A 12,075-nucleotide genomic window follows, 5' to 3' on the forward strand; every position below is an offset into this window, starting at 1 on the left:
CTCTGCTAAGTTTGTCCAGCTGGCTGTAAAAATGTAACATGCTCACTGTCACATGTAATCGATTAGAAGAAAGCTAGATGCTTACTTTAAACTGTACATTGTGTTCATTACTGAGGTTGAATAGAACTTTTAACTAGATTAATCACCATCTTTAATCGACTGATAGAATGTATTGACTTGCATGCACAGTATCGAAACAGTCGCTCTTACTGTTAAGTCTTCAGTGTTGCAAAGAATGTGTTTTCATCATTATATGATAATAATGCCCTTAATTAAAATAATTGTTGGTGTGTTAGTATGTTGGTTATTGAAATGTGGAAACTGCCTGCAGACGGAATTTTAGGAAACCACAGCTGCCTCATTTGGCTTGCGTGACTTCAACAGACTAACGTTTTAAATAGAGTAATCCAAAATTTAGCCTTATGTGACTGCTACAAAAGTTTGTTAGGAAATTGTCCAGTCCTGCTACTTGTGTGTCATGCATTTTATAAAGGAATGCTGGAAAAATACATGGCAGAGCTTATTAGCTGAGTTGTGGGCAGGATAATCAGCCTACAGGCAACCATGGCAAACAAAAGTGCTTCTCTGTGTGAAGCATTGATTAGGGTATTTAAGCATGACAGAATTTTATTACCATTGCTGATGTGGTCTCCTGTCAGCTTTGCACCTAGCTACACTCTAAATCAAATCAAATCAATCTTTATTTTCCAGTAAAAGAAACACAAACTGGATGGTCATTTTGGGCTAAAGGCTACGAGAGTAACTTGACGTGGTCCAAAAGGCCTTACATGGCAACATCATCTAGGCACACGATCAAACACTGTAGTAGACATGTACATATATGTGAGGCAAAAAACATAATAGTCATGACTGCATAATAAATAACTATGTCATAGTGCACCGTAGTAATGACAGCAAAATGCATATATGCAGGAGAAAACAAAAAGAAAAAAAAAGACAATGGAAACAGAATGTTATCACTGAAACAACATATCATAACTGAACAAAATATTGTCTGAGTTGCTTCCTATTGTAACTTGCAATATCTACATATTTGTTGAGAATAAATGGTAAGTTGCAGGCTAGCGATTGGTGTTTTTAGCAGTATGTACGGAAATGTGGACTAATCCATTTGTCAGAGTTCCTCGTGTTTATCTTAGGCTCATGGTGTTCTAAGCATGCTATTCGTTCAGTGAAGTTCTTTACTAATGTGTCAGCAATTGCATCACATATAATAAATGGTATGTGCAAAGGTGATCTACTCTGACAATATGGAACAATAAATGGCAGAGCACATTTATTTGGTAGGTGCTGTGCAGATCAGCTAGGATGCACAAAGCTGAGATGCGCTTATGTTATGCGCTTAGACTCTACTGATAAAGCACCCTACCGTTGTTTTGTATTTTCCTGAACGCACAAAACGTCAGCAGTTGCTCATGTTCTGGCACCGTCACAGCATGTGTGGCATGCAGAATATGCGCAGCCTGCCAGACAGGTTGTGCATGGTGGTGCAGGGTTGTATCCCCATAATAGCTCATGAGGCCTACGTAATTCTGTGGGTAAAATACTGTTTGCAGGTCGATATGACCGGATGAGGTCACCGTTTGCATGGGATCTAGTGACGAGGAATCTTTTTGCCATGGCACTATCAGGAATGCTCTTCTTGGTGCTCACACTGCTTCTAGAGTTCAACTTTTTTTTGAAGCCAAAGTGAGTGAAAACTATTCTCTTAGCCTTGTATATGAAAATACCCTTTGTGTATGTATGTGTAGGGAGGCTACAGTGCTAAAGCAAAATGTGTATTGATGATCTCTAATCTTCACATATAATATATAGTATATGTTAGCAGTGAAAGTGATATTCCCAGAAGTATTCAACAGAGAAAATGGTCCTTGGATTATTTATTCCAAGTTTAACTTGTTTAGTATAACATATCAATGTCATTACAGAACAAATTTCAACAAAATGTATTGCTATATATTAATGTTTTGGCTGTGGTGCATTAATGACAAGCCAGCAGTGAAAAATAATATTGAAGCACGATTTCTTGTAAAAGTTTATTCAGTAGCAGAGTCAGCAGTAATTTATTACAACCTACCGTTAATTATAGCTATATGTACAATCGACTGATTGTTGAACAATATCACGCGAGCCTCGACTGGCCGGCTGGTGAGCACCTTCCAAGGGCAGAAACCAACAAGATCAGCAAGATCTTGCTGATCTCATCACTTCACACCATTGGAAGGCGCAGACCAACCAGCCAGTAAACGCTCGTGTGGTACTGTTAAAGAATCAGTCAACTGTACATTTAATGAATACCCAGCAGTTATGTAGTCGAAAAGCTATCTTAAGGTGAGGGGGATGCTGCATCAGCTAAGACAACCTCTCCCAATGATTGATTTTCTTTCCTTCCTTCGTGCCTCTTCTTCTTGTTTTTTATTATTCACGGTACGACCATAATAGTGTTGACATGCAACTGATTCGGGTTGAAGAAGATGAATGAGACAGCCTCCGAATGGATTTGAAACTTAACAAAGCTCTTTATAGGGATAGAAAAGCACGACTTCTCGTAAATTCAGAAGTGTGCCTCATCTTCTGATGCTGTTATTAGCACAATCATGCTGCGTTTTATTGCAATGGGCATGCATTGAGCATTGTATATGGACACATCCAGGCATGTGTGTTTTAGACCACAGGTATGCAGTGCTGCTTTCTTCTGTTTCTTTTTTATTTCTGGGGAAAGGGGGATATTGGCTCTGTGGCAGCACAGAGCTGGCAGAGAGCTCCTTTTTATACAGATTACCTTGCACATGAATTTATGTTTTCTTTTTGTTTTCTGAGTTGGTTACACTGCTTGTGTATCTAAGAGCATTATCAAAATTGATAGCTTAATTTGAGCACTGTGGACTGGTTTGGCCAGGCTGTAAATGCTTAATGCTATGGAGCTGGATACCCGCTGCGGTAGTTTAGTGGCTATGGCATTGCGTTGGTGAGCTCAAAGTTGCGTGTGCAATCCCAACCATGGCAGTCGCATGCTGATGGGGGCAAAATGCAAAAATACTTGCGTACTTAGATTTAAGTTCTACGTTAAAGAACCCCATGTGGTCAAAATTAATCAGGAGTCCCCCACTATGGCATGCATCATTATCATATCATGGTTTTGTCATGTAAAACTTGAGAATCAAGCTAATTAGCTATGGAGTTAGAGGGTCTTTGCAACTTTAAGTTGTCATTTAGTATGGGCATTGGAGCTCTTTGATCCCTGTACTAGACAGAAAATCACACAGTGATGTCCAAGCAGTTAGCACATTGCCACAGCTTCCACAGTGGTGCAGTGAGATCTATCTAGCTGATGTGGTTCCATGCAGGACATAGATTGGAACCTCTATGCTATTAGTATTTGTGCATATAAGCATGACATCAGTGTAACTAAACATGATGGCCAGCAGTTGCCAGTGATGTGCACTGAGCCACTTTGCTTGCAGTGCCACCACAATATTTTTTATTGATGGGTGCCTCATCACCATGTATGCGCAATGCTGGCCACTCATCTCTTTTGCCATTTTTTAGTAAATAAGTTCTGCAGAAATCTACAAGATGGATGAAGCTTTATGCAAAGGAAAAATTGTCGTCCTCCTCAAAGTGGCATGAAGCTTCCCAGTGACTGCAATGACATCTATTGCAAGGATATAGATATATCTGTGATATGCTAAATTTGTCCAGTGGACATCACTCAAAATTTTATTTTGCTTCATTTGCCACCAAAATTGAAAATAATGGTATGTAAGCGAGATAGAATAGACTATGCTGGATGTTTAGCATGTACCAAAGTATGCACAGCAAAAATTTCGAAGGAAACTCACGGTAACGAGACACATAAAATCACCAAGAAAGGCCCATTTTTTAGCGTCTTGTTCAAAAGCCAAGTATAGCATCTTTTGTTTGTGTTGTGCACTTGCACAGACAAATGAGTTTATTTTGTTTCCATTAAAGAAGTTGTATAATATAGGTTTAAAAACTATGAAAGTATGGAAAATTTTATAAATTTTTAAGAGTGCCTCAATATTGGAACATTGTGCACTTTTGTAAGCTACATTCTCCAACTTGCTTCAGTCAAGTTTTTGTCATGCTGAAACAAAGGTTTGCACTAAAAAAGGTAAGCTTTATTCCAATCTGTAAAAGCTTTATTTAAAGTCATAAACATTTTGTTGCAATCAAGAAACCCCCTCTGACAGTTCTTATCTGAACACACCCGGTAGTCACATGGTTAAGAATGTGTGCCAGCCATTTTTGTGCTTGGTCATAAGAGCTCTATGATGTTTTGTGCATTACACATGCATTTTTTTATGGATTACAGAAAGGTAATTGTTCCCGAGGCTCTCAATGTTGCTGAAGATGAGGATGTCCAGAATGAAAGAAGACGTGTTCTTAGTGGTCAGACAGATTCTGCAGCACTCTGCCTTGTGAACCTGACAAAGGTAACTTTGTGCCGTTCTGTAAAGAAATTTTTTCTGTGATTGGTATATTTAGAAAGTATTTAACGGCTTTATCTTTGTGTGTGCTTTCTATACATGTGTATGCAGATATACCACACTAGGAAACTGGGCAAGCACTTGGCTGTTGACCGGCTGTGTCTGAGGATTCCAAAGGGGGAGGTACCATTTGCTTATTTTATTTATTTAAGGTGGCCAAATGATAAACTGCATTATACAGCCTTTATTAGTGACTGTGCAAGCACATTAACTAGTTTGTGTGAGATTTCCTGCAGTTTAATTCGGTCTGTATCACACATATTCTGTAAACTTCACATCACATAAAACTGAGAATCTCGTGAAACCAGGGCTAGTTCTCGAGGTGAGCAACCTGTGCTACACCGGTAGCTCTGTCTTATTCACTCTTAGCTATGTAATCTGTGGCAAGACTTGCACATGTAAGTTGCAAATTCTTTTCACAGTGTGGTATTATTCTTTTATAACACAACAGTGCACAAAAGACTAGAGGATATAAGAGAAAAGGCAGTGAACCATCATTCTTTCTCTCCATATCCTTAAGCATCTTGTGTTTGCTGCTCCAACCTAAGATAAACCACCACCAACTAGCCTGTAATGTGGATTCTCTTTAAAAGATGTGACCATTGCAATGCCTGCAAGTCCTTATACCTAGGTCTCAATCAAAGCAGTTGCAAATTGTTCACAAGATGTTGATCTTCTTTTTGTACTTCCATGTCATTGCCATGTGATTGGCATCATATCGGTTTTTTCACTTCTATTTTGACACGGAGAAAGCAAAAATAAAAGCAATTCAAGATGTTTAACTGCCTGGTCAGCATGCCTGTATGTGGTGGGGTGCAGCTCTTTTGTGCAATTACTGGGCAAACAATCTTTTTTTTTTGTCATGATTTGCCCTGCAGGGGCGTCTGCATGAGCAGGCATTTGGTGTGTTGCATCACCACAAACCCAAGCACATGGGTGTCAGACTCTCCTGTGTTTAATTGTGCGTGACTTAGCCATGTTCAGGGAAAAGGGGGTCCTGAGGGTTGAGCCAATGCTGAGTGTTTGGACCTTTAAGGTTGCATGACGGAGGCAACACACCCATTTGGCCTCGGTTTCACATAGACGGCACCCCTGGACTGACCCATCCGGGAGACGGTAGTTGCCTTTTCCTGTCCTTCTCCTTAATCTTCGTCTTTCTTTCTCAGTTTCCAGCTCTCCCGTCTTCTCTTCGCTTCGTTTTTCTTCCAATTTTCCAGGCAGCAAGGGTTAACCTGGTGTAGTTTATCCAACCTTAGGTCTATTATATTAGGTTATAGTAGCTATGTACAGCTGGCGTCTGCGTTTCCTTCTGGTCTCGTAGTGTCCCCTTGTTGGGCTCTGTGATGGTGGGCGACTGGCATAGTTACCGAAATCAAATGAATTGACTGTGGCTTTAAGGACCTTTCTCCAGCTGCCTGATTGACCTCTTTTGAAAAGGGAGTGCACTGAAGAAACTATTCAAGCTTTTTGTCCAACACAAAGGATCCTTCCCCTGCTATCACATTTTACATAGTCAGTGCCTGAAAAAGACATTCAGAACCCTTTCTCCTTTCACTGCTGTGAAAGTTCTCATGGCTTCACTGGGTCCCAGATACAAAGTCACTAAAATAGCTAGCGGCAACCTGCTGCTTGAGGTATGCAACAAGCTCCTACATGAAAAGGTTTCAAATCGCGCCAAGCTCCAACATGAAAAGATTTCAAATCTTGTGGCTTTTGGTGACGTTGAAATCACGGTAACCCCACATCGCTCAATGAACACATCCAGAGGTGTGATATTGGATGAAAATCTCTTGTATCTGAGTGAAGAGGAACTACTTGAGGGGTGGAAGGAGCAGAAAGTTACCAAAGAGCAAAGAATAATGATCAAATGCGACAGCAAAGAAATTGATGCAAAACATCCGATTCTGACCTTGGCTACGAGTATATTGCTAGAATCTCTTGAAACAGGGTACACAAAAACACAAGTTAGACCATACATCCCAAATCCACGTAGATGTTTCATATGTCCAAGATTTTCCCATGGCTCGAAAAGTTGCCAAGGCTGGCTCACTTGCACAAAATGTGGTGAACAAGAGCACACTTTCGACAACTTCACTGGCATGCTTCACTGTGCGAACTGCTATGGTGGTCATGCTACATATTCCCGATCATGTCCTATGTGGAAAAAAGAAAGATAGCATTACACTGAAAGTTAAAGAGAGCAACTTGTTTCAAGTAGTTTGGAAACATGTTTCATTCATTCATACCACAGAGTATGCTGATGTGGTACATAAGGGGGCAGTGCCGCAGCAGACTCTGACATCTGCCCAGCCCACAAAGAATGTGGCCGCAGCAGTGCCATGAGCCCCCTTGGCAACAGCAGTCAGCTCTGCTTCTCCATCCTTGAAAGAGGGCCCATAGACCTCCAGATTGTTGGGCAACAAGGCCTTCTCTGTCGACATGACGCCATCACAGCAACCACACCCCTCCCAAGAGTGGGCAGCCAGCACCTCACAAGAGGCATTGGACATTACTCCTAGCCAGATGGCGCAGCCAGTGCCAAAGGACTGCCGTGAGTCTCAGGACTGTGACAAGATAAATTCCGCATTACATGGCTCTGAAAAGACCCTGTAAGCTAAGCTGTGTCAACCTAAACACACAGCCTAATTACCTTTCCTAATATGTATACACCAATATTACAGTGGAATGTCAGGGGACTTATCCACAACATTGACAATGTTAAAGAACTTCTTTGAAAGTTTACTCCAAAGGGGCTGTGTGCACAGGAGACATATCTGAAATCAACACAAACAAACTTCCTCAGGCAGTATGCTATTTTCTGCAAAGACCGCGATGGCGCTATTGCCTCGTCAGGTGGTGTGGCTATTATAGTTGATAAGGGTGTAGCCTGCCAGCAGTTAAAACTCCAAACACTCCTTGAGGCAGTTGCCAACCGAGGGGTGCTGTTTGCTAAGCTAGCCACCATCTGTTCTTTGTACATCCCTCCTAGTTATCAACTTTTTAAAACCGAATTTCAGAGCTTCGGCAACAAACTTCCTGAGCCACACACAGCCATTGGTGACGTAAATGCTCATAGCTCCCTCCCTATGGGGCAACTTCTGTTGCGATGCATGAGGGCGCCTAATAGAAAATTTTCTGCTTTCTTCAAGTGTATGTTTACTTAATAAGAATGTACTAACATACTATAGTGTTACTACACACAAAACATACTCCTCTATAGACTTAAGCATAGGGTCGAGTACACTTATGCCATACCTGGAGCGAAGTGTTATTAGGAGTCCCATGGGAGTGATCACTTCCCTATAGTTCTGAATCAAACAAAATGGGAGGTTTACTCCCCATACTTCCCAGATGGAAAGTTGACTCAGTCATTTGGGAACTCTATCGAGAGGTTACATACCTAAGCTGAGAAGACATTGCTGCTTTTAGTATAGACGATACTGTGACACGATTTATTATTGACGCTCCTACAAAATGTATTAAACAAGCTAACGGACTAGCTAATAAACGTCACATCCCCCGGTGAAATGACAAATGTCAGAGTGCACGCAAAAATCAAAACAAAACAAAGTGGCAAAAAGCTCATCAATATTAGATAAGTCACAGGGCAGAAGAACACATTGGTGTACAAAAAGAGATTGTTTGAAAAAGTACATAACCCATATAAATTCTTACACAGATGAAACAAATGTGTAGAACAGGGTAAATAAATTAAAAAGCCAGCAGTTGCACCATCTGCCCTTGGTATATACACAAGGTGATACTCTGGAAGATCAGGCAGATTTTATTGGCAAACACTTTGAACAAATCTCCAGTGCATGACACTACACAGCAACTTTCGTGAGGTTCAAAGAATATGCTGAGCCACAGTGCCTTGAACGCACACGTCTGCGAAATGGGGCATACAATAATCCATTTAGTTCTAGCTGAACTTCATTCATCTCTCAATTGTTGCAACAGCTCGGCACCAAGTGGTGACCGTATCATGTATGAAATGATTAAGCATCTTCACCATGAAGGACAAAAAACACTCCTTTCTCTTTTTAATATGATGTAGACTGCTGGGTGCATTCCATCTTCTTGGAAAGAAGCTATAGTAATCCCCGTACTTAAACAAGGCAAGGACCGGTCCTTACCTAGCAGCTACAGACCTATAGCTTTGGCAAGCTGTTTGTGCAAGCTCTCTGAAAAGATGAGAAACTGGCACCTAATCTGTCTCCTGGAAAGCAACGGAATACTAGATCTTCACCAGTGTGGCTTCTGAGAAGGTAGGTCAATAACAGACCACCTTGTCTACATTGAGGCAAATATTAGGGGTGCATTCATACACAAACAGTTTTTCCTCTCTGTATTCCTTGATTTGGAAAAAGCGTATGACCTCGTGTGGCGCTTCAGTATTATCCGAGACCTTTCTGCCATGGGTGTCCACGGCAATATGTTAAGTACAATCGAAAGTTTCCTTTCTAATCACACCTTTCGTGTAAGGGTTGGCCAGGCCTTGTCAAGGTCTCTCACCCAAGAAACTGTTCTATAAGGCAGTGTGCTTAGCTCCCAGGGTTCTACTAGGACACATAAATACCCAAGAAAGTGGATGGGAAAACGGTGCCATGGTAGCTCAATTGGTAGAGCATCGCACGTGAAATGCGAAGGTTGTGGGTTCGGTTCCCACCTGCGGCAAGTTGTTTTTTCATCCACTTTAATTTCCATTAATTTATTGTTTCTTTATTTCATTTATTAAGCGCGAGTAATTTCCCCTATGTTGTCCTTGGTGTCAATGTTTGTTGGCTTCTTATGATATGACTAATAAAAATCGGGCCCCTCGGCTAACCCCCTTTATTCTCGTTGATTACATAATGAGGGTCTCGAGTCCGGCAACATTGACGCCTTCAGGTAGCATATGTGGGTTTATTGACCAGTTGCCTTCACCCAAAAATATCACGCTCTTGTGACGCCTGCGACAAAAAGGACGTTCCACGTCCACCGCCAAGGTCTGTGAGTAGTGGCGCTGGCTAACACTCCCAGGGTTCTACTAGGACACATAAATACCCAAGAAAGTGGATGGGAAAATGGTGCCGTGGTAGCTCAATTGATAGAGCATCGCACGTGAAATGCGAAGGTTGTGGGTTTGGTTCCCACCTGCGGCAAGTTGTTTTTTCATCCAGTTTAATTTCCATTAATTTATTGTTTCTTTATTTCATTTATTAAGCACAAGTAATTTCCCCTATGTTGTCCCTGGTGTCAGTGTTTGTTGGCTTCTTTTAATAAACTCCATGTTATTTAAGCCCGACTTAGGAAATTGGTAACCTATAACAAATATATGATGAACGAAGGTTATTTTTTGTCATCTTAGAATAGGCCGCACCTATGGCACACACTCCTGTCTGCTAACTACTGATGACCCTTCTATCTACAATAAATGTGGCGAGACACTGACGGTCCTTCACATCTTTTTGGAGTGTCTGGAAATAGAAGTGCAGAGACAAAAGTATTTTCCTCTAGCATACAGACAACATATTCCCCTCCACCCGGTATTGTTACTTGGCATAGAACCACTTTTTGACGTGTGGGGTTCTCACGTGTGCTCTTGTGACAAAGGAGCGACAACATTGTAGTGCAAACAATCACAAGGGCATTTATTGCACCTTTCATAGACTAATGCCTGCTAGCCTGCTATCCACAAAACATGCCGATGGACGCGCGACGAATGGCGGAAGTCCGACTCACCACGACCAGATAGCAAGCGAATATGTTCGCCCCATACTGGTCATCGACATCTTGTTCTTCGCGCGTGCAGTTACGTGAACGGTGGCGCGTTCGAACGATCGTGTTCGTCCATATGATGAGCAAAGCGAGAACAAGGTAAAAGCAATAGCCAACGCTTCAACAAGTGGACTTGTCTTTCTCAAGGTGACATATGCTTTCCTCGGCACAGTATATATAGGTAGAATTCTTCTAAGGGGGTAAGGCGGGTGGGTGAGGCAACGACCGAGGGTGTGTTGCCTCGCCCACCCACCTTACCTCCTGCACCTCTTTAGAAGAATTCTACCTATATATGCTATGCCAAGGAAAGCATATGTCGCCCTGAAAAAGGCAAGTGAAACGTTGGCTCCCGCTTTTACCTTGTTCTCATTTTGCTCATCGTCTTGAATTTCCATCTCCCACCTTCCCCGTGTTTTTCACATTAAGTTAGTTTTAGATTTTTTACACGATACTGGTACCTTGTGATTTATCAGCCCCACAGATTTGTAGCACATCCTCTCATTAGAGGTTTCTTTTGCGACAACATTTGTGCAGAGCACGCGTTTCCCAGTCCTTGCATTCAAGGGCCCTTGTGAGGCACTAGTGCTACTATCACTGACGTTTTGCTGCATCAACTTTTGTATGTTGACTTTTATTGTCATACTGGCCATCACTATTCATTGTCATCATTTTAATGCTTAAAAATTTTATGCACTTAACAGCAATTATTTTTAGGTCTCTCTACATCCATGTTATATCTACCATTCGCAATTCATATTTGTCTTGACAACTTGTCACTTTTTTGCATGGCACTTTTTGGTTTGTTCATATTTGGCCTTTGTGCCAATAAAGATAAATCAATCAATCAATCAACACCATTATTTGTGGGACACTATTGTTCTTCACCATTGCTGAAGTTATTTTTTTTAGCTTGCCTCCTCAAATTTAGATTTTGTTTGTTCTGTCTTGTGTTGTATCTTATCTGCTTTTGCTCCTGTCGTGCAGTTACACAATGTGACATTTGTTCTCTCAGGTGCAATACATGCATGCATGGTTGCATTGTTAATTAGGTGTGTGGGGGTTGTGGCATTCTTTCTAGCTCCCACCGTAACACTTGTATAAGTTGCAGTTCACAACATTGTTCAATAAGAGCTGGATTTAAGTCTCACCTGTCTGCTTGAAAGCTATCATTTTTCTCACTGCTGCCAAGTTCCTTCTGTGTTTCATGGGCAGAAGATTGCTTAGTGAGCCGTTGCTTCTTTAAAATTATTGTGTCACATTTCCTTGCACACAGTGGTCATTTTGTGGCAATACCATGCTTGTGTGCCAGTTTGATCATGTTTATACAGTTCAACCATGGTTTAATGAAATCTTAAATGTCATGAACTTTTATTTCTCAATCCTAGTTTCATTGGAAACAGTGTGCTTTCTCAAGGAAATACTATGCCCATCATATTCTACTTAACAGTTTTCTCTGAGCTATAGTGGACTGGCCATCACTCATCTTCACTGTCACACGCCTCCTTAATAGTCTTTAGTGCCATCTGCATAGAGGGACATTGAAGAGAAACATTCAATCAGTTTAGACTGATAAAGTATTCTTTCAAAACTCTTTTTTTTTTGTTAGTTCCACTTTAATTGAATAATAATAATAATAATAATAATAATAATAATAATAATAATAATAATAATAATAATAATAATAATAGTAGTAGCGATTGTGATGATGATGATGATGATGATGATGATGATGATGATGATGATCAATAGATTGGTGAAAAACACCGACCATCGAGCAGAGGCG

At 41.0% G+C, this 12,075-nt stretch overlaps 1 protein-coding gene and 2 non-coding genes across 3 annotated transcripts in view; all 3 read left to right on the forward strand.

The window, feature by feature from the left end:
* The window catches only part of LOC142585987 (ATP-binding cassette sub-family A member 2-like), a 275,223-nt gene that overhangs the window by 209,449 nt on the left and 53,699 nt on the right, over positions 1–12,075 (forward strand). Inside the window, exons 40-42 of the mRNA XM_075697164.1 lie at positions 1,578–1,710; positions 4,358–4,478; positions 4,584–4,655. Of these exons, the coding sequence (XP_075553279.1) occupies positions 1,578–1,710; positions 4,358–4,478; positions 4,584–4,655 (326 nt within the window). The remainder of the gene's footprint in view (positions 1–1,577; positions 1,711–4,357; positions 4,479–4,583; positions 4,656–12,075) is intronic.
* On the forward strand, positions 9,137–9,209 carry TRNAS-UGA (transfer RNA serine (anticodon UGA)). The gene has a single exon. It is a non-coding gene; the product is annotated as a tRNA-Ser (tRNA).
* TRNAS-UGA (transfer RNA serine (anticodon UGA)) lies at positions 9,604–9,676 on the forward strand. Its single transcript has one exon. It is a non-coding gene; the product is annotated as a tRNA-Ser (tRNA).

This window comes from Dermacentor variabilis, chromosome 1 (genome assembly GCF_050947875.1).
Source record: "Dermacentor variabilis isolate Ectoservices chromosome 1, ASM5094787v1, whole genome shotgun sequence".
In the NCBI taxonomy this organism is placed as follows: domain Eukaryota; kingdom Metazoa; phylum Arthropoda; class Arachnida; order Ixodida; family Ixodidae; genus Dermacentor; species Dermacentor variabilis.